Source organism: Schistocerca cancellata, chromosome 1, assembly GCF_023864275.1.
Source record: "Schistocerca cancellata isolate TAMUIC-IGC-003103 chromosome 1, iqSchCanc2.1, whole genome shotgun sequence".
NCBI classification, from domain to species: domain Eukaryota; kingdom Metazoa; phylum Arthropoda; class Insecta; order Orthoptera; family Acrididae; genus Schistocerca; species Schistocerca cancellata.
In genome coordinates this window covers 1,119,288,203-1,119,309,400 of record NC_064626.1, presented here as the reverse complement: position 1 = coordinate 1,119,309,400, position 21,198 = coordinate 1,119,288,203, and the positions used below count along the sequence as shown (strand labels likewise).

Sequence of the window (21,198 nt, the reverse complement as noted above, 5' to 3'; positions counted from 1 at the left end):
CCAGGGAGGTATTAAGAAATGCTAGACGGTCAACTGCCAAAGAAATTACAAGGGTAAAAAGGCAATTTCATAAGACCTCGCTAAAATCTATCGAGGATGCTTTCAATCGCCACAAGCCAAGAGATACTATCAGACATTCAAACAGTACCAGTCAAAATACAATTCCACCTACTCTTATGATGAAGGATACAAACGGAAAGGTAGCACATAACAATTATGACACTTCAATGATATTAGCTAAATATTTCAAACAGTTACTAAATAGCAGGGAACCTGAACATCATTTGGAATTTGACCCCTAATCCAATAAACAAAACACATTTAGAAAAAGTTATACCACCACATCCAGATGAAGTACAAGCAGCGATTGACTCACTTAGGAATTATAAAGCAGCTGGTGAGAACCAAATTGTGGCAGAACTTTGGAAATATGCAAATGTACAACTATTCTGGACTTAGACAAACACCTTACTGACATTTGGAATACTGAGAACTTACCAGAGGAATGGAATGTTGTGATAATCCATCCATCACACAAAAAAGGAGATAGAATGGATCCAAATAATTATAGGGTTACATCCCTGCTGGATATTACTAATAAAATTTTTTCCAAGGTTCTGTATTTCAGAATTCATGAACAGTTCGATGGTGAACTAGGTGAATATCAAGAAGGCTTTCATCCAGGACGAAGCTGTCCTGATCAAATGGATAATGAAATATCAAAGGGTCAGGATGCTAGTGATCACCTTTGTCGATTTTAAAAAAAGCCTACGATAGTATCCATCATGAATATCTGCTGTCAATTCTTAAAGAATTTGGTTTACATCAGAAACTTGTCAACCTCACTGCAGTCACCCTTCGAAGTACCAAAGCTAGAGTAAGGTTCAGAAATGAATTCTCTGAACATTTTGAGATACATACTGGCCTCTGACAAGGTGATGGATTGTCTCTGTTATTCTTCAATTATGTGCTGGAGAAAATCATGCATGAATGGAACAAAATATGCCCACCATCTGTTAAGAGTGGAAAAAAGATTCGACTTAACTGCCTAGAATTTGCAGATGATTTGGCGCTGCTAGCAAACAATATTGATGAAGCAAAGGTTCAGATAGAACAACTAGAACGATTAGCGGCAAAGGTTGGATTGCAAATTTCATTTGAGAAAACTGAAATTATGCCCAGCTTCCCAGTTGACACATCCCATATCATATTCCATAATGATCAAAATATTAAAGTAGTAAAAAAGTTTAAATAGCTTGGTGAGATTATTACTTGGAATGCTAATGAAACATCATCAATAGAGAGTAGAACATTGAAACTACAGCGAGAACCACATGGCCAACCTACAAAAAACAATCTCTCTCAATAACTGCTAAATTTCGACATTACTCCTCCGTCGTTAAACCAGAAGCAACATATGCAAGTGAAACACTATTAAAACCAAACACTCAAGCAACAACTGACAAATTGCAGAAAGTTGATAAAAGAATACTCCAAACAATTATCAGTAAAAAGCATCAAGTTAATGGGCAATGGAGATATCTGCCCAAATCAGTAGTGTATAAAGAAAGTGAATCCATTATTGATACGATGCGGAAAAGAAGGAGTGCATTTTTCAGCCACACATCTGGCCTACCAAATACTAGAATCCTGAAGCAACTTTTTGACTACTTTTGCAACAGTAAAACCAAAAAACACGTGGTTTAAAGAAGTACAAAGTGATCTGGATGAATTGAACATCACCACACACCAAATTCAACACAGAGAAGAGAAACTGCTTCTGAAGAACAAATACACACTGCTGACATTCAGACCATCAAAATGGAAGAAGTATGTCATATCTGCAAAAGAAAGAGCAGCCAGATCATAACGAATGAAGAAATCTTGGAAAACGAAGAAATTGCTGACTACTAAGACCTAAACTTAATCATTGTAGACTCTGTTGTATTATGTTTGATTTTAGTGCTCCAATGTGGGCATAAACTATGTAAATAAATAAATAAACAAACAATTAAGTAGTCATGTCATACAAAACAATAAAGCAGTCATTACCATTACAATAGCTATCATGTTTATATAAAGTATGCCACCAAGTGAGAGAATGCTAGAGATGCAAAATAAACATGCCACAGTATCTAAAACCACAATGTTTTTATTCATTTCTGCACTAAGTTGGATGCACAAATATAATAAATGAAAATTACAGTGCTTTCAAGAACACTGATGAGCAAAATTTAAGGATGAAAGTAACTTTAGCATGATGTGCAACTGCTAAGTAGTATAGCTCACTGAAACTTGGATCATACATGGAAAGAATTGCTATAGTATAGTGCAGAAGGTAACTGAAAGAAATACACAATGAGACAAACAGAAATGACACTTAAATTGAAAGACAATAATTACACTTAAGCCACCACAATTTATGATGTTCCCCTGGACATTACAAAAGGTGGTACGTGGTTCTTAATAGGATTTGTGATCACCATGTGCAGCATTGTACTCTCATGCTGGCATAAAGGCGGTAAGTAGTTGTTACGATAAGGCGTTCCATTCCTCCACCATCGTGGCTGACCACTGGTGGATGGTAACTGATGCATGTGGTCATGTTGCAGTATCTCTCTCTAATGTATCCCATATGTGCTCGAAGGGATTTAAGTTGGGGAAACAGGGGTTAATAGTATGCAATTAGCATTGATATTATGAACAGGAAATATCAAACAAGTGGATGTCCATTTTATGACGAGGGGATTATGGGTTTCATAACACCATTTCAAATAACTTTAGGATGACTACCAATGAACTGACTGACTTTTACATGAAAAATGTCTAAAGGTAATATTTGTGAGCTGAGGAACATTAATAATTCTGTGTTATAAGAGCAAAATAAAATGTGACACTAATGTATGAGGGAGGTTCAAAAGAAAAGGTACGAAACAATACTGTGGGTATAACTGGAGTCTTTATTCAGAAGTAATCACCAGAGGCCTGAGAACAACTATCCCACATTTCACGAGCCGAAATACTCCCTTTTCACAGAATTCCTGTGGCCATAGCAGGAGCCAGTCCACTGTGTCCTTCACTTTGTTGTCTGAAGTGAAGTGCTTCCCTCAGAGATGTTTTCCTAGCAGACCAAACTCATGGAAGTCGCAGGATGACAAGTCTGGGCTGTAGGACAGATTCTCAAGCTGCTGGAATGTTTCCTTAGGCTTTATTTCCCTAATTGGGATGTTAGGAATAGGCCGCTGAAAAAGTCCAGTGATCGATCAGTAACTTCCGTATCTTGCTAGATTTCATGCTTCTCTTCCTTCTTTCTTGCGGTCACCATACAGTACCAATGCTTCACAATGGCCCTGCTATTCAGTACCCTTGAACAGTGACACAGCTTCTCTCCATGGACTTTGATCTGTTGTGTCCAGACTTCTCTTGTTCCAAGGAAGTTAAACTCAATATATTTCCTATCATGTATAACTCTAACTTCTCTTAATGAATTGACTACACATACATTACATGTGTCCATCACCTGCAAGTCTCGGAACAATAGGGTGATAAAACCTGAACACCAATGCTGTGATGATTTCTTTGGCATTATGGAGGTCACATGTACTCCATGCCTTTCCCTTGCGGCTCTACAGCATGTAGACGTGCCAGTCTGTGTCCCACATTGCTGACAGCACAGGATTTGTACAATTCCGATCTGCACAAACCATCTAAAACTCTCACAAAAGTGGGTGCTTCCTACTTACTAACTACCTTAATCCACGAATATCTTTTGTCGGCCAATGGATATCGAGGGTGTGGAACATGTCTTTCTATGAATGACATGTAACATCTCACTACTCCCACTCGAACTTGGCCATTATACATTGTGTTATCTTGGAGATATGTGGACATGCATTATCATGGAGTCGAATCACTCCCTCCATGAGCAGCACAGGCCATTTGCTTTTGATGGACTTGCGCAGGCTATAGAGTGTCTCACAGTACACATCACTGTTAATGGTTTTTCCATGTTCGAGGAATTCAATCAGTATCAGACTTCGAACGTAAAAAAAGACAGTGAGCATCACCTTGTCTGCTGAGGGCACAGCTTTGACTCTTTTAGGGGGAAGTGACGACACTACCTTCGTGTCCTTAGATGTCTCACTGTGTTACCCTGAAGTGGTGTGTAAATTTCAACTGGTCTGGTTAATGATGTTTTCATTTGAACGCTCCTTATATTATCATACATTTTGATAATCCAACTTGTAGCTCTCAAAAATGATATTTTGAAGGGCTAAAGGAGATAATAAAGAAATAAACAAGAGAGAACTGATTTTCAAGACTTATCCTATAAATGAAACCAAATTTTTATGCAAAGTAAAGCATGTGGACTATAGCTGTTTGTGATGCAAAATATCTATGAAGGTATTTTAACACATTCCAGGCACACCACAGTGACTGCTGCAGTCCCACAAAGCCGGAAACTTTTTATGTGGCTCCCGCTTACAAGACAAAGGAAAGTAGATTACTGTGTGTTTCAGGAAAACTGTCATTGATTTCAAAACCGTTATCATCAATTTTGGAATCAGATTCTTCAAGCAGCCTCAGAATTTCTTCATCAGTCAAAATGTTCCCCATTTTATGATAAACTTTTGTGATCAAAACAACTACGGAAGCTCCCTACAACCTCAAATGTGTGGGAACTGATTTCGCCTGTAACATGTATTTCAAGTCATGTAGCCCTTTATAGAAGCAGGAACATCCATTTAGTAGCACTCCAAAGTACTAAAAAGCGAATAACTGGCTTTAAGCAGTCACTGCTCCAAAATAATACGCCATGAAGAAACAATCAGGAAAGCAGCACACTCGTAATTCTTCACTTACTGTTAGGGGAAGTCACAACACGCCTGTAGTTTCTACTGGCAGTGACAGGAATGTGTTAAAGGGCTCCTAGAAAAGTAAGAGTGAAGTTACTGATTACGATGTGGGTCTAAGAAAATCTTAAAAACAAAAAGTATATATATAATTTGAAAGTGGGCTGTGCATGAAGTGAAAATTATATTTTCAATAACATACAAAAATATTTAACTGCATAACTAAATTTGTACAATATTGTAAATGTAGCATAAAACTCAATAACTGAGATACTCTGAATGTCAAACTAGTAAAGTTCAAGAAGACAGGAAAAGTGCATTTTCTTGGGTTTAAGTAACAGTAATCTCCAGGAATACAATTTTTTCAGCAAAAGTTAGTGTTGAAACTCTGCTAACAAACAAATATAAAGACACTGCATTCTTTGTGCTGAAGAACTGTAGTTCAAGTCCAACGAACAACAAACCTCTTATGGACACTTCTCACAAATTCATCACATTCACACATGTGGTAGTCTTTAGCCCCCAACAACAGTTTAGTTTCCAGCCTGGATTTAGACAACTCTGACCAGTTGGCAATGAGGTGTCACTGAACACAGTTAAGTATGCTCTTTCACTTCTAAGTGAGCGACCCTCTTCATTTTAAGACTAATGACTACACATATGTTTGGGTTGTAACCCAAATTTGTTTTTGCTGTAGATCTCCCTGCAACTAAACTAACTGATGAGATTGTCTCTTTACAATTATAGCACCTTGCCATTGCTTTTGGCCGACTAATTTGTTAACCAATTCAGTAAGGATTCCTCAAAATTTACCTTGAACTTCGCCACATCTGTGATAGGCTCGTCAAGTGTAACGTGTGCTATGACGCCCGGAGTAAACACAGTTCGAGGAGGGTCTGAAGATACAACTGCTTGCTGCTGTGCCACTTCATGGTGATTTTCACCATCCTCACTGTATGCACGGGGAGTCTGAGAAGCCCACCTTGCTCTCGCCAGATGCTGCTTCACTGCCTTCATTTTGCTACGCTGCAAGTCCAGGTATTTATTTCGGAGGCGTTTCCATTCACGCCTGCAACACACATTCCAATTACAAAGGTCTGAAACATAAAAATTGTTTCAAATTTATTAAGTGATTTTTTTATATTGTTTTCAATGCTGTTTTCAGGGAAAATATTGAAAAAATTCCATCACATATAGTTATTTCACAAACTGCTTGTCTAGTTTTAGCTTTTTTTCGATATTTCAGCACTCTAGTAAGTTTGAATTATGGTTTTTAGGATCTCCATAAACTGTTACTTACCCGTTTTTATACAAGATATAGGTAAAATAAAAAGTAATTTGGAAAAACCAGCAGTATTTTCATGTCAGTGCCTGTCTGTCATGCTACCCCTTCCCCCACCATCACCAAGCAGTGAGCTTCTGCTATTGTCCTTCAGTTCACAGTACCTCTTCACTCTGTGCTGTTCACATGTTGTTGTTATTACTGCTTTAAAGAAGTGACTGTTTTCTTGTGTTGTGAAGTTGTTTTATGGACAATGGTTACCAGAGGATGCATAAACTCGCCAGATTGCTTCTGCTACATTTGTGGTAACTATGCCGTTAAAAAGCAACAAAGAAACATTTCCGAATTTGTTGAAAAAGTATATTTTGGCTATTCTGGTATAAAGTTAGGCGATCAAGATAAGTCTTGGGCCCCACACAAAGTTTGTTCAGTGTCTGTTGAAGAACTGAGACAATGATTTCAATGTAAAAAGCAGTCCTTACATTTTGGAATACCAATGGTTTGGAGGGAGCCCAAAAATCATAGTGATGACTGCTATTTTTATTTTTGCAATGTATGAGGTTTCAATTTGAAAAACAAAAAGGATATCTCTTACCCTAACATTCAATCAGCCATTAGCCCCTGTTCCTCATGGACATGAAGTACCAATAACCTCTCCTCCAGATTCTTTGGGTGATATATATGATCACGAGCCATGGGCTCATCAAGGTGATAGTGAGGAAGACATAGATTGCTACGATCCTGGCTCAACCGATCCCATTCCATTCTAAAGAATCGGCAGAGGTTTTAGGATCTAGATTGAAAGATAAACATATGTTGGTTCCGGGTACATCCTTTTCTTGGTATCGATCAAGGGAAAAGCAGTTTGTGTCTTTCTTCTCTCAAGAAAGTGACCTGGTGTTTTACAGTGATGTTCCTGGACTTATGGCACATTTCAAAATAGAATATGCTCCTGATGAGTGGAGACTTTTTATTGATTATTTAAAAAGAAGCCTTAAAGCAATACTTCTACAAAATGGCAATAAGTATGCTTCTATACCAGTTGGACACTTGGTTCACTTAAAAGAATGTTACGAAAACCTTGAACTGGTTTTAAGCAAACTCTGCTACTCAGACCACAAATGGTCACTGATTTAAAAGTGACTTCAATGCTGCTTGGTCAACAAAGTGGCTACACAAAGTTCCCTTGCTTTCTCTGTGAATGGGACAACAGAGACAGAAAGCAACACTACATAAAAAAAGCTCGGCCCTTGAGAAAAACCTTACAGGTAGGGGTTAAAAAAGTTGAGAGGAAAAGCCTTGTGGATCCCAAAAAGGTGTTACTTCCACCACTTCACATTAAGTTGGGACTGATGAAACATTTTGTTAAGGCATTGCCAAAAGAAGGGGAGTGTTTCAGATATCTTTGTGAACAGTTTCCTGGTTTATCTGAGGCAATGCTAAAGGAAGGAATCTTTGTCGGACCAGACATTATAAAACTAATGACATATCCAAACTTTGTGGACAAAATGGAAACAAAAGAAAAGGCAGCATGGACATCTTTTAAATTAGTTGTTACCTGTTTCCTAGGAAACAAAAGAGATCCAAACTACATGACAATCATCGCAGACATGCTTGACAACTTTAAGAAGCTGGGCTGTAACATGAGCATTAAAGTTCATTTTCTCCACTCACATCTTGACTACTTCCCTGCAATCCTTGGTGATGTAAGTGAAGAGCCAAGGCAAAAGATTCCACCAAGACATCAAAGAAATGGAAAGAAGATATCAAGGAAGATGGAATGTCAACATGATAGAGGACTACTGCTAGATGATAAAAAGAGATGATTCTCAATGAGTCCACAGCCGCAAAAGCAATACAAGAAGCTTCGACAGAAAGCGAAAGCATTATTATAAGCACTTATGAGCTTAAAGAGAAATGGAAGTGTACTGGAAATGTAGTTTAGAACATGATTTATAAATAAAATAAAATTTTATAACGTTGGAAAAATGTGATAAACTGCTTAAATTTTGTTCTTATACCCCAATATACTCCCCTTTTTTTTAAAGAAAATCTGATGTGTGAGAAAAAAATGGATTGCATTTTTGAAATCAGTGCTGAAAAGTACATAAGTCAGTTATCAAATTTCAAACAACTTTCAAATAATATATTTTTGCAGACCTGTGTTATCACTCGACAATACTTGCTCAGATCTATTATACTGAAATGACCATAAATAAAACTTATTCAATACAGCAAGTATACCGAACACAGTAAGAGATGCTTCTTTAGCAGTTACCTGCATTTGTGTAACAGTGCATAGTTCACAGGTATTTAAATATACAAATACATCTCAAAAGAAAGTTGTTTTTACACACTGGCAGTCAAAAGTCATAGTCCAATTAGTCCCATATTAATACCACTGGTAGGAATACGAGCACCATACAACATTGTCCTAAAAGAACTGACCCTGCTCTGACCTACCCAAGTAGTCATAAGGCACATTTGGCTGGGAGACCCCAATGGATAGATTAAGCCATCTAATTGGAAAGATTTCTCATTCTTCAGGCACACTGGCATCTTTCCTTCCATGAAGCATGTGAGTTGTGTCTTTAAGAGTGTGTGTGTGTGTGGGGGGGGGATGTTTCCAGAGTGAAACTCAGACCCAGCACATAGGTTACGCTTGAGCAGCACGAAGAGGTGAGTAGTGCGGCCTCTAGCAGCAATGTGATTTGAACCAGGTACCTCTGAGTCAAGTACCACTGCACAAGTTTGTTTCTGTGACCTGGGCTATGTATGAGGGGTAGTCATAAAGCTTTATCACTACCTTGGTGAACAGATATGAATTTCTGCACTGCACTGCTCTGCTTTATTTTATTGGCCTCAGATGCATCAACAAAAAATAATTTTATTCCCAATACAACTAGTATTTGTCTCTAGCAAAAAAAATAAATACAACATATGAGAGCCAAATCCAATCATCAAATTTCTATTCTGCCACTTCAATGTTCTGGTACTGTACCATATTTTTCATCTTTTTAATAGTTCCTGACATTATGTTAGTCTTACATTCAAGCTTACACTCACAGGTATTTCTTGTGCCTGCTTACACCAAAAGAACTCCATGTTTTATAACACTTACTTGGACAAAATCTTTAATCCAAGTTTGCTCGGATCATTTTCTTGTTTCACTTTCTTCTTTCGCTTTCTGTTCCTGTTCTTCTTCTTTTTTCTCCTTTCTTCACCTGTATTATCATCTTTGCTCTCTTCAGCATCATCATCTGACTTCATTTCACATTCATCACCTGCAAAAATTTCTATTTTGACATTTGTTTTCTACTACTGACACCCACAAATAACATTGTGCATGTCCTGCTTAGTGTAGCAGTCATACACAGGTACCAAATATTTCACTAATGGAAATTTCTACTTCAAAACTTGTAGAAATATGCAACTATACAATAACAAGTATACATGTTTAGTAATATTAATATCAGGTTACAAATATGGAGGAGCATATAGAGAGAAAATATTTACAGGCCACGAATGAAGAATACAAGAATAATTTTCAGTAAATTACTGCAAGGCAAAGCTAAAAGAAATGTTACTGTGGCGCAATGCGTTGTTACTTTCATTGATCTCCATGAACCATGAGATAACAATGAGCATTAAGTCAATATTGTCATCCATCCTTAGATTTACTCATTTTGCTTTTGATGTTCTTTGACTTTTACTCATTTTGCTTTTGATGTTCTTTGACTATCACAAGTCTTGATTAACTACAAACAAAGATATTATAAGCAACCAGTTAAATAAACAAGAGGTAAACATGAAAAAGCATTGTCCAGATGTAGCACTATCTGTACCACCTCACTACACTCAGCGTGAAGGATCTCGCTGTTCACAGCTGTAGAGAGAAACAGCTTCTCTCTCTGTCCCACATCTAACTGGATTCAGTTTGTGCCACACAGACTGAAGCCCAGAATTCCAGGTCTGGGGAGACTTAGTGGACAGAATGAGAAGGAAAAGTTACTTCTCATCTTGTTCGGCAAGTCTCCCCTGACCTGTGGTTCTGGATGACTTTTCTGGACTGTACTCCTTTCCCAAAACCTCCCCAGTCCTTTTCCTTCATTGCTCTTCCTTCCCTTCTCTTCTGAGAAAAGGAGGAGCCAATGGCTCTGAAAGCTTGTAGAGGTTAAACCTTTTGTCTGTGTGTGTGTGTGTGGTGTGTGTGTGTGTGTGTGTGTGTGTTCTCCTGCCACCACTTGGCAAGCAGATTTTTTATCTATCCATTTACATTATATAGTCAACAGCTGATTATCCTTGTTGTTGTATCTTTCTAGAGTCACTCACTGACAATACTTCCAATATACTACAGCACCATCAGCAAACAGTCGTAGATTGCTTCTCACCCTATCCGTCATGTCATTTATGTAGACAGAAAACAAGAGTGGTTCCATCACACTTCCCTGGTGCACTCCTGACAATACCCCTGCCTCTGTTGAACACTCACTCTCCAGGACATTGTACTGAGTTCTGTCACTTAAGATGCCTTTGAGCCACTCACATATCTGGGAACCTGTTCCATATGTTTGGAACTTTGTTCGGTCAGAAGTAGAGCACTGTGTGAAACTGTTTCTGGAACTCTAGGAATATGGACTCTGCCTGCAGCCCTTCATTCTTGGTTCACAGGATATCAAATGGGAAAAGGGTAAGCTGAGTTTCACATGAGTATTGCTTTCCACATCAGTGCTAATTTGTGGACAGACATTTTCCTGTCCCAATGAAATTTACTACACTTGAACTGAAAATGTGTGCAAGAATTTTGTAGTAAACTGATGTTAAAGATATTGGTCTGCAATTTTGTGGGTCTGTTATATTACCCTTCTTATAGGAATTACTTTTACCTTTTTGCAGTTGCCAGGGACTCTGCACTGGCAACAGATCCATGATAAATGGAATCTAAGCAAATGGCCAATGCTGCAGAGTACTCTCTGTACAAACAAACTGGGATTTTGTCTAGACCTTGTGACTTAATTTGTTTTCTACTCTTTCAGTTGTTTCTCAACATCAGGAATGTCTATTTCTATGCCCTCCATACACGTCTGTATGATTCTACTGTGTGAGAGTTTTTTTAAATGTGAAATGTAAGACTTCAGCTTTCATTGGCTGTCTTCTATTGTCACACCAGTGAGTGACTGGATAGAAGCATTCAACTCGCTTTGTGATTTTATGTAGGACAAGAAATTTTTTTAAAATCCCAGCAAGATTCTTTGCTAAGGTATGATGGTGGGAGCTGTATGCTTCGTGCATCAATTTCTCCCACCATTCGCCTGTTGACACTTCCACAGTCTCTTTTGCTGAGAGAGTCTAGCAATATCTTTTTCCTCAGCATTTTCCGAATTTTGTTATTTAACTGTGTGTCTTTTCCACCCTTAATTGACTTACTTGCACATACTTCTCCAGAGCATGCTCTTGTTTATTTTTTGTAGTTATCATTTATGGGCAATTCCAACAATATTTCTGTCAGTGCCTGAGATGTATTTGTGCTTGTATACTTTGTATTATTTCTGCTCCTAGTGTCAGCTGTCATTCAGTGTATTGAGCTTTACTAAATAAACATTAGATGTCCTTCAAAGATATCCATAAACTTCTCAGTGAAGAGAAGTTTTAAAGGAAAGAAAAATCAGCTTCCAGTCACAAACATGGTTTTTACTTAAAGCACTATCTATATATAATTCAATTTTATACATACTGACACTTGTTGGAGCCTTTATACTGTATGAATATAGATAAGTCCTGGCTATAGATCAGTCCTGGCTTCAACAATAGGCACTACAGATAAAAATGAAGAGCAGGTAGTTGCTTAGACAAGATACAGTACGAAGATTATCAAGTATATACAACAATTATAAAAACCATACATTATACATACACACTAAAGGAGATACATTAGTGTTTCTTCCACAGATTCTAAGTGAAATAATTCTCACGGATCTGAAAGAAATTAGACAAAAATTTGTAACATATTTTCATCTATGAAGTAACAACAAACTTGTCACAAAAAATGTACATGAATAATGCACTGAGGTGCACATAATTGTTCTTAGGCTATTATAGTACAAGTCATCAAAAGGAAAGGAGTTTATAATACTTATTTATACTGACCATATTACTGTACTAGAGATATGCAGAAGTCAGATTTTACATAACAGTCCATTGTTTGATATTACTAATAATATATGCAAAAAATGTCTCCACTACGAAATTTGTCAGTGGAGTAGGAGGAGCTGGCCACCAGCAAATTCTTTAGGATCTCCTTAAACTAAATTTTATTAGCTGAAAACCATTTATGGCTGCTGCCAAGAAACACATAATGTGTGTTCTTGAATAATGGAAACCTTTCTGGGCCAAAAAAAGTGACTTTAAATTTGATGTAAAATAAGGAAAAGGCAACTGCTTACCTATGGAGGACTGGTGTGTGACACACAGAAACACACATAGAAAACAGTTAATACGAGCTTTCCAGCTCTTGCTCCTTTTCTAGTAAGAGTACACAAATTCGCACACACAGTGTGTGGTTGTGTGAGTGAATGTGTGTACTCTTGCTACAAAAAGAGCAAGAGCTCGAAACCTAATATTAACTGTTTTCTTCCCCTATTTTATGCATTTTTCCAAACAGGAATTTCCATTTTTGACTTTTGAGTTTTATGAATACTACTCTACTTCTAGTACTCATTCCACACACTGAGCAGTTTGTTTAAGGGGGGGAAAAGTTGTTGCCATTTATGACAAAGTTCATTAGAAAAAAAATATACTGGAAAGCAATATTTAGTATTCCCAGTTCCTCAAACATAATGTTAGGAACTATTAAAAAGATGAAAAATATGGTACAGTACCAGAACATTGAAGTGGCAGAATAGAAATTTGATGATTGGATTTGGCTCTCATATGTTGTATTTATTTTTTTTGCTAGAGACAAATACTAGTTGTTTTGGGAATAAAATTATTTTTTGTTGATGCATCTGAGGCCAATAAAATAAAGCAGAGCAGTGCAGTGCAGAAATTCATATCTGTTCACCAAGGTAGTGATAAAGCTTTATGACTACCCCTCATACATAGCCCAGGTCACAGAAACAAACTTGTGCAGTGGTACTTGACTCAGAGGTACCTGGTTCAAATCATGTTGCTGCTAGAGGCCGCACTACTCACCTCTTCGTGCTGCTCAAGTGTAGGCTATGTGCTGGGTCTGAGTTCACTCCGGAAACCCCCCCCCCCCCCCTCCCCCCACACCTGCAGCATGTTCTTGAGTTCACACCACAAATAACTAACCCTCTTTTGGACTGAAAATTTAAGTTTGACTTTATGTTAAGTTTGGCTTTATGAGTTACTCCACCAAATGATCCAGTATGACATAGAATTTTTATTTTTACACCATCAATGTCTGACATCATCTGCACTTCGTATAGAGATTTGTTTAGACACTTCAGCAGTTCTGTCATATGCTCCTCCTAGTTGAATTTATTATGAAGCTGTAATCCCAAATACTTTTTATATCTGCTTGTCATTGTATGTTAGGCATGTATTGGGGGAAAACCTCTTACAAGTTCTGAACTGAGACTGTACTTGATAGGCTATGCACTTCAATATTTGTATCATCTGCAAACAGAAGAAATATGGCATCTGGTAACGTTACTGATGAAAGGTCGTTGATATACACAAGAGAAAATAAGGGCCCTAAGATGGAACCTCGTGGGACATGATATGTTATTAGTTCCCAGTTCAATGATGACTGACAGATTAATAAAGGACTCTTTCCAACTTCCACTCACAGTTTTCTGTGAGAGTTATACAATTCGAACCATTTTCAGGAATGCTGACAATAGCGAGCATGGAGGAAAGTTTGAAGGTATAACTTCACCATATTTCAGCCAAGTGGTAAATAACTTAATATATTATTGTATTACCAACAGACTGACAAACAACTGACCTTTTGGCCAAAAGGCCTTTGTCTTAAGTGCACAAAAAACACACACAAATATCACACACACACACCCCGAAAGTGTAGGTATGTCGATAGAGACAATAAACACACAAACACACACACAAATTTCAAGCTTTCGCAACCCAAGGTTGCTTCATCAGGAAAGAGGGAAGGAGAAGGAAAGACGAAAGGATGTGGGTTTTAAGGGAGAGGGTAAGGAGTCATTCCAATCCCGGGAGCAGGAAAGACTTACCTTAGGGGGGAAAAAAGGACAGGTATTCACTCGCACGCTTTACGTATGTCTGTCTGTGTCTGTATATGTGCAGATGGATGTGTGTGTGTGTGTGTGTGTGTGTGTGTGTGTGTGTGTGTGTGTGTGTGTGTGTGTGTGTGTGTACCTGTCCCTTTTTCCCTCCAAGGTAAGTCTTTCTGCTCCCGGGATTGGAACAACTCCTTACCCTCTCCCTTAAAACCCACATCCTTTCGTCTTTCCCTCTCCTTCCCTCTTTCCTGATGAAGCAACCGTGGGTTGCGAAAGCTTGAAATTTTGTGTGTGTGTGTTTGTGTGTGTTTGTTATTGTTTCTATCAACATACCAATGCTTTCGTTTGGTAAGTTACATCATCTTTGTTTTTAGATATATATATATCTGTGTGCGACTCAACATGTGCATTATACGGTGAGCAGCACTCTATCCTTTTCGTAACACTGTCATTATTACATCTCAGATTTTACTTTGTTTAATATGTTACTAAACTGATAAAAGCAATCTTTAATTAACTTTCTTGGTATTTTATCATAACCATTAGATTTCTTTGATTGCAAAAATGTTATTGTGGATATTACTTTTTCTGGTGTATCATCTCCAACATTCATATTATTGAAATTAATTATAATGGATGGTTGGATATACTCCATGGCATCATCTACACTGAGTTTGTCAAATGCACCACTGCACACATTTGTTCTGCATCTGGCTCCTGTCTGTCTCATAAGCTAGTGTGTTATGCTATATGAGTAGTTCAATCACTGTTGATTATGCCTTCTCATATGATTATAAACACAGGGTTGAAACAATAAATAAACTGGTAAAGTATTTATCACCTGACCTGACAAATACTATAGCTTACAAAGGTATCAGAATTTCTGTTAGAAATGTCAATGAAAAATTATATTTTAGGAAATGAAAATATTATGATAGTTGCTATACATTCCTCTATATAGCAAACAGCAACCTATCCTTGTGGTGAGTAACAATCTATCCTTTTCACAGCACTTTTATTATTCCAACCTGGACTTTCCATTGTTTGAAATGAAAATGAAGGTACATGAAACTGCTGTAACAATCAACAAATGTGTACACATTAGCAACAGAATGTTCACTGGGTGCCAAACTTCCAGATTCACTGTTCCCTTCTTAGATTACGTGGGCAAAAAAGGCAAAAGTATAAAACATGGTAACCCACAGTACATGTTCAATGTATAGGTACAAAGTATGCTTCAAATCAAATTGTCTGAAGGTGAACCAGTATCAGTAACAAGCACAGTGTTTTCTAGAAGCTCGGATTTGTATTTATAACAGGTTTGGTAGTGTGAATCTCTGTTCAAAAAACAGCTTGACACAGTAACACTGATTAAATATCTAAGCGTAACGTTACGAACTGATATGAAATGGAATGGAATGAGCACATAAGGTCGGTAGTAGGGAAGATAAATGACTGACACTGGTTTATTGGGAGAATTCTAGTAAAATGTAACTCATCTATAAAGGAGACGACATATAAAACTCTAGTTTGAACTATTCTTGAGTACTGCTTAAGTGTTGGGGATTCACATCGGATTAGAATAAAGGAAGATATTGGACTAGCCGAGATATGCTGCTAGATTTGTTACCAGTAGGTTCGATCAACCCGCAAGTATTACTGAGATACTGGAAACCCTGGAGGGAGAATGACATTCTTTTTGGGAAAAATTATTGAGAGAATTTAGAGACTGGCATCTGTGGCTGACTGCAGTTCTTCCGCCATCCATGTATACTTCGTGGAAGGATTGCAAGACAGAGGCATATAGTGAGTCATTTGTCCCTCACTTCAACTGCAAGTGGAACAGGAAAGAATGATCTCCACCATACACCTTATGGCGTTCTGCACAGTATATTTGTAGACGTACACTATGAGATCGAAAGTATCCACACATCTCCCCCAAAAACATAAGTTTTTCATATTAGGTGCATTGCGCTGCCATCTACTGCCAGGTACTCCATATCAGCAACCTCAGTAGTCATTAGACATCATGAGAGAGCAGAATGGGGCACTCCGTGGAACTCACGGACTTCGAACATGGTCAGGTGATTGGGTGTCACTTGTGCCATACATCTGTATGCAAGACTGCCACACTCCTAAACATCCCTAGGTCCACTGTTTCCAATAACATAGTGCAGTGGAAATGTGAAGGGACATGTACAGCACAAAAGCGTACAGGCCGCCCTCATCTGTTGACTGACAGAGACCGCTGACAGTTGAAGAGGGTTGTAATGTGCAATAGGCAGACATCTATCCAGACCATCAAACAGGAATTGAGAACTGCATCAGGATCCACTGCACGTACTATGACAATTAGACCTGAGGTGAGAAAACTTGGATTTCACAGTTGAGCGGCTGCTCATAAACCACACATCATGCCAGTAAATGCCAAACGACGCCTCACTTGGTGTAAGGAGCGTAAACATTGGATGATTTAACAGTGGAAAAACGTTGTGTGGAGGAACAAATCATGGTACACAATGCGGCAATCCGATGGCAGGGTATGTGTAAGGTGACTGCCTGGTGAACGTCATCTGCCAGCGTGTGTAGTGCCAACAGTAAAATTCGGAGGCGGTGGTGTTATAGTGTGGTCATGGTTTTCATGGAGGGGGCTTGCACCTCTTGTTGTTTTGCATGGCACTATCACAGCACAGGCCTACATTGATGTTTTAAGCAACTTCTTGCTTCCCACTGTTGAAGAGTGATTCGGGGATGGTGATTGCATCTTTCAATGTGATCAAGCACCTGTTCATAATGCACACCCTGTGGCGGAGTGGTTACATGATAATAACATCCCTGTAATGGACTGGCCTGCAGAGAGTCCTGACCTGAATCCTATAGAACACCTTTGGGATGTTTTGGCATGCCGACTTCATGCCAGGCCTCACCGACCAACATCGATACCTCTCCTCAGTGCAGCACTCCCTGAATAATGGGCTATCATTCTCCAAGAAACATTTCAGCACCTGATTGAATATATGCCTGCAAGAGTGGAAGCTGTCATCAAGGCCAAGAGTGGGTCAACACCATACTGAATTCCAACATTACCAATGGAGGGCACCACAAACTTTTAAGTATTTTCAGCAGGTGTCTGGATTCTCTTTTGATCACATAGTGTAGGTGCATGAACACAGTTCTCCAACGTCCTCCCCCCTCATCCTCTCCCGCCCCCCCTCTCTCTCTATCCCCCCCCCACACACACACCAATTACCAAACTGATAATTCTTTGATACTTCAGGCTGTGTATTAGCAACCAATCCCTTCTTTTATTCCATTTTAGCTATTAATTTCCTTTCTTGCTAATTTCATTCACTACCGCTTCATTATTTATGCAATATCCCCACACAATCTTCAGCATTCTTCTGTAGCACCTTGTTTCTCTTACTGAATGTGCTGTTCACCATCCATGTTTTACATCAATATTAAAGTACACTCCAAACTAATGCTTTCAGAAAAAGACTTCTTAACAATTAAATTTAATTTAGATGTTACAATATTTCTTTTACCTTAAAAGCTTTAATGCTGTTGTCAGCCTGCATTTTATACTCCTTGTACTCATCCCACAATCAGTTATTTTGCCATTCAAATAGCAAAATTCATTAACTACCTTTAGTATCCCAATCGTTTATCTAACACCATCACCTGACTTAATTTGACTACACTCTATCAACCGTGTTTTACTTTTATCGATGTTCATCTTAAATCAACTTTTCAAGAGAGTATCTAATCCATTCAACAGACCTTCCAAGTTCTTTGCCACCTCTGACAAAATTATGTCACCAACAAACCTTAATGTTGTTATCTCTTCTCCTTGAATTTTTGCTGTTTTCTCTTTAGTTTCCTTCTGCTTGATGCAAGTACAAAATGAACAACATGGGGATAAGGTAATTATTCACTATAACAATAAAAATAGTTTTTTGTCATTGTATGCAGCTGAAATTACAATTTGAACTGCTCAATAAATGTAGCCAATCTTATTCTCAGATCACATTTGTTGGCTTTGGGCTATGCCACAAATCAGTCGATCACTACAGTACTCCTTCCAATATATATATATATAGGGTGTTTCACAACACCTATTACAGGCCTCTATATGTTGCACAGAGGACTTAGTACATAAGGTTTTGATAAGGGATCCATGTCCAGATATGTACCGTTTGGATATTAAATAAGTTTGAAGATCAGATCACTTTCTAATCTCTTTCTTTGCCTTCCTGTACATAATTGTGGATATGCATAATTGATGTATTGAAAACTTTTTCAAGATAGCCTCAGACCCTCACATACCATTTTTGTCCAACAACAACAACAGCTGAGAAAAAAAGATATGTTCGTATCTAGGGAGTGTGGTGCTCCATGAATACGCATTAGGATTTGTGGACTGTGTGAAAGAATGTTTCACAGATACGCCTTGTGCTATGAAGCGCAGGGTCGCCATACAGAGTAGCTCTAGTAGAGCACAAAGGTCAGAACTGTGCATATTTGAAGCAGGAGATTTGAAAGTGATCCAATTTTCAAACTTATTTTACACCCAAACATTACATTTCCAGATATGGATGCCTTATCAGAACTTTTATCTATTAAGTCCCCTCTGCAACCCCTAGTAGCATGTAATAGGTACCATGAAACACCTGTAAAAAACGTGTGTCACTGACAATTCAAGGCAATCTTTCATGATCCAAAGTAACTACAAATAATCTACAAGAGTACTGATGCTTTCCATTTAAGCACTCAAAATTTCTTATCTCTTTACTGGTCACTCACTGGTTACCCATAGCCTTCTCTTAACTCTGCCCTGGCTGGCACTGCCATTGTTCTACATTTCAGGCCTGCCTCACCATAGGAGCATTTTTTTGTGTTTTGCATGTAGCATTCCCACACAACTATATGCGAAATGTGGAAAGCCTGGCCGTCATGATCAATAGTCTTCATTCCTACAGATTTCTGCATCACAAGAAGAAATTAACAAAATAAGCCCCCATTCCAGAAGATTTTCACATTACAGAAAAAAAATTAACAAAACTTGTATGAACAAATAGTCTGGCAAATGCACCACTACTTCATGGAAATTAAGGTATTCTAATACGTCCCTGTAGTCATCTTGGCTGTGGACAAAAAAATGTAATTGCTTTCCACTAGATTAATTCTCAGATCAGAAACATTTTAAAGAATCTGCCATTTTCTGTAGTGATGCTGCTTACAATATACAATTTACTGCAATATGCAATTTACTCTCAACAAAAATAATATTAACTCACCGCTGTCAGCTTCCGTTTCTTGTTCCCGCCTTTGTTTCTTTGACTTTGCTTCTTCTGTTGCCACACTTTCAGACTCATTATCAACTTCGGCATGGCTAGTTTCATTTTCTGTATCAGCATCCTGCATTTGTGGATTTGAGTCTCTGGATTTCCTTTTCCTCGCAGTCTTGCCACTTCCAGCATTCTCCACTGTAGATTTTGATGGAGGAACCTCCTCTTTTTCAGCTTCTTGAGAAGTCAATTCACCTTCATTGCTCTTCTGCTTTTTCTTCTTTTTCTTTCTGCTCGGACCAGTATCCGCACCGGTTTCACTATCGATGCTAGAATCTGGATTTTCCAGTTTTCTTTTCTTCTGGTTGGTTGGTTGCTCAGAATCAGATTTCTCTACAGTTTCTGTAGTCATTGTGGTTTCCTCTCCATTTTTATCTTCCTCAGATATTTGCTCAAATGTTGCTATGCTGCAAAGGTTATCTGGTGGCATCTGAGCTGGTAACCGACAACCCATGGCACCAAAAGCCTATAAAATTATTTTAAGTTGTACAATCTGGTGTTGCTACTATTACACAACTTAACTGTATGTACAGTTGAGAAACAGTGTCAGAATACAAATAATGGAAGGAGAAAAGGTAACCATTCATCTTACACTGTGTGGTCAACATATACGGGATAGCAATATGCACACTTATAGATGGCTTAAAGGGCAGTGCATGGGTGGAGCTGTCATTTGTACTCAGGTGACTCAAGTGAAAAGGTTTCCGATATGACTATGGCCGCATGACAGGAATTAACAGACTCTGAACGCGGAATGGTGGAATTCAGTCCAAGATCCACAGTGTCAAGAGTGTGTTGAGAATACCAAATTTCACGCATGATTTCTCAACAGGACAACTCAGTTGCCAATTGCCTTCACTTAACAACTGAGGGCAGCAGCCTTTGCATAGAGATGTCAATGCTAACAGACAAGCAACAATGTGTGAAATAATCACAGAAATCAATGTGGAACATACAGTGAATGTATCTCTTAGCAAAATGTGGGAAAATCTGGCATTAATGGGCTGTGGCAGCAGATGACCGATGCGAGTGCCTTTGCTAACAGAGAAACATTGCTTGTGGCACCTCTCCTGAGCTTGGGACAACATTAATTGGACCCTAGATGACTGTAAAACTGTGACCTGGTCAGATGAGCCCCGATTTCATTTGGCAAGAGCTGATGGGAGAGTTCGAGTGTGACACAGACCTCACGAAGTCCTGGATCCAGGTTGCCAACAAGCTATTGTGTGGTGTGGGCTGTGTTTACAAAGAATGGACTGGCACCTTTGGTCCAACTGAACCAATCATTGACTGGAAATGGTTATGTTCAACTACTTGGAGACCAAACAATGATGGAATTTTTATAGATGTACAATGTGCCATGTTGCAAGCCACAGTTGTTCACGATTGGTTTGAACATTCTGGACAATTTGAGCAAATGGTTTGGTCATCGAGATCTTCTGCTGTCAATCCCGTTGAACATTTATGGGATGTAAGTCAGACATCAGTTC

At 38.4% G+C, this 21,198-nt stretch overlaps 1 protein-coding gene across 1 annotated transcript in view; it reads right to left on the bottom strand.

Moving 5' to 3' along the window:
* LOC126092319 (la-related protein 7) overlaps positions 1 to 21,198 on the bottom strand; it is an 84,801-nt gene that overhangs the window by 18,886 nt on the left and 44,717 nt on the right. The window contains exons 5-7 of the mRNA XM_049907855.1: positions 19,658 to 20,174; positions 9,257 to 9,419; positions 5,667 to 5,922 (exon numbers count right to left, since the gene is read on the bottom strand). Of these exons, the coding sequence (XP_049763812.1) occupies positions 5,667 to 5,922; positions 9,257 to 9,419; positions 19,658 to 20,174 (936 nt within the window). The remainder of the gene's footprint in view (positions 1 to 5,666; positions 5,923 to 9,256; positions 9,420 to 19,657; positions 20,175 to 21,198) is intronic.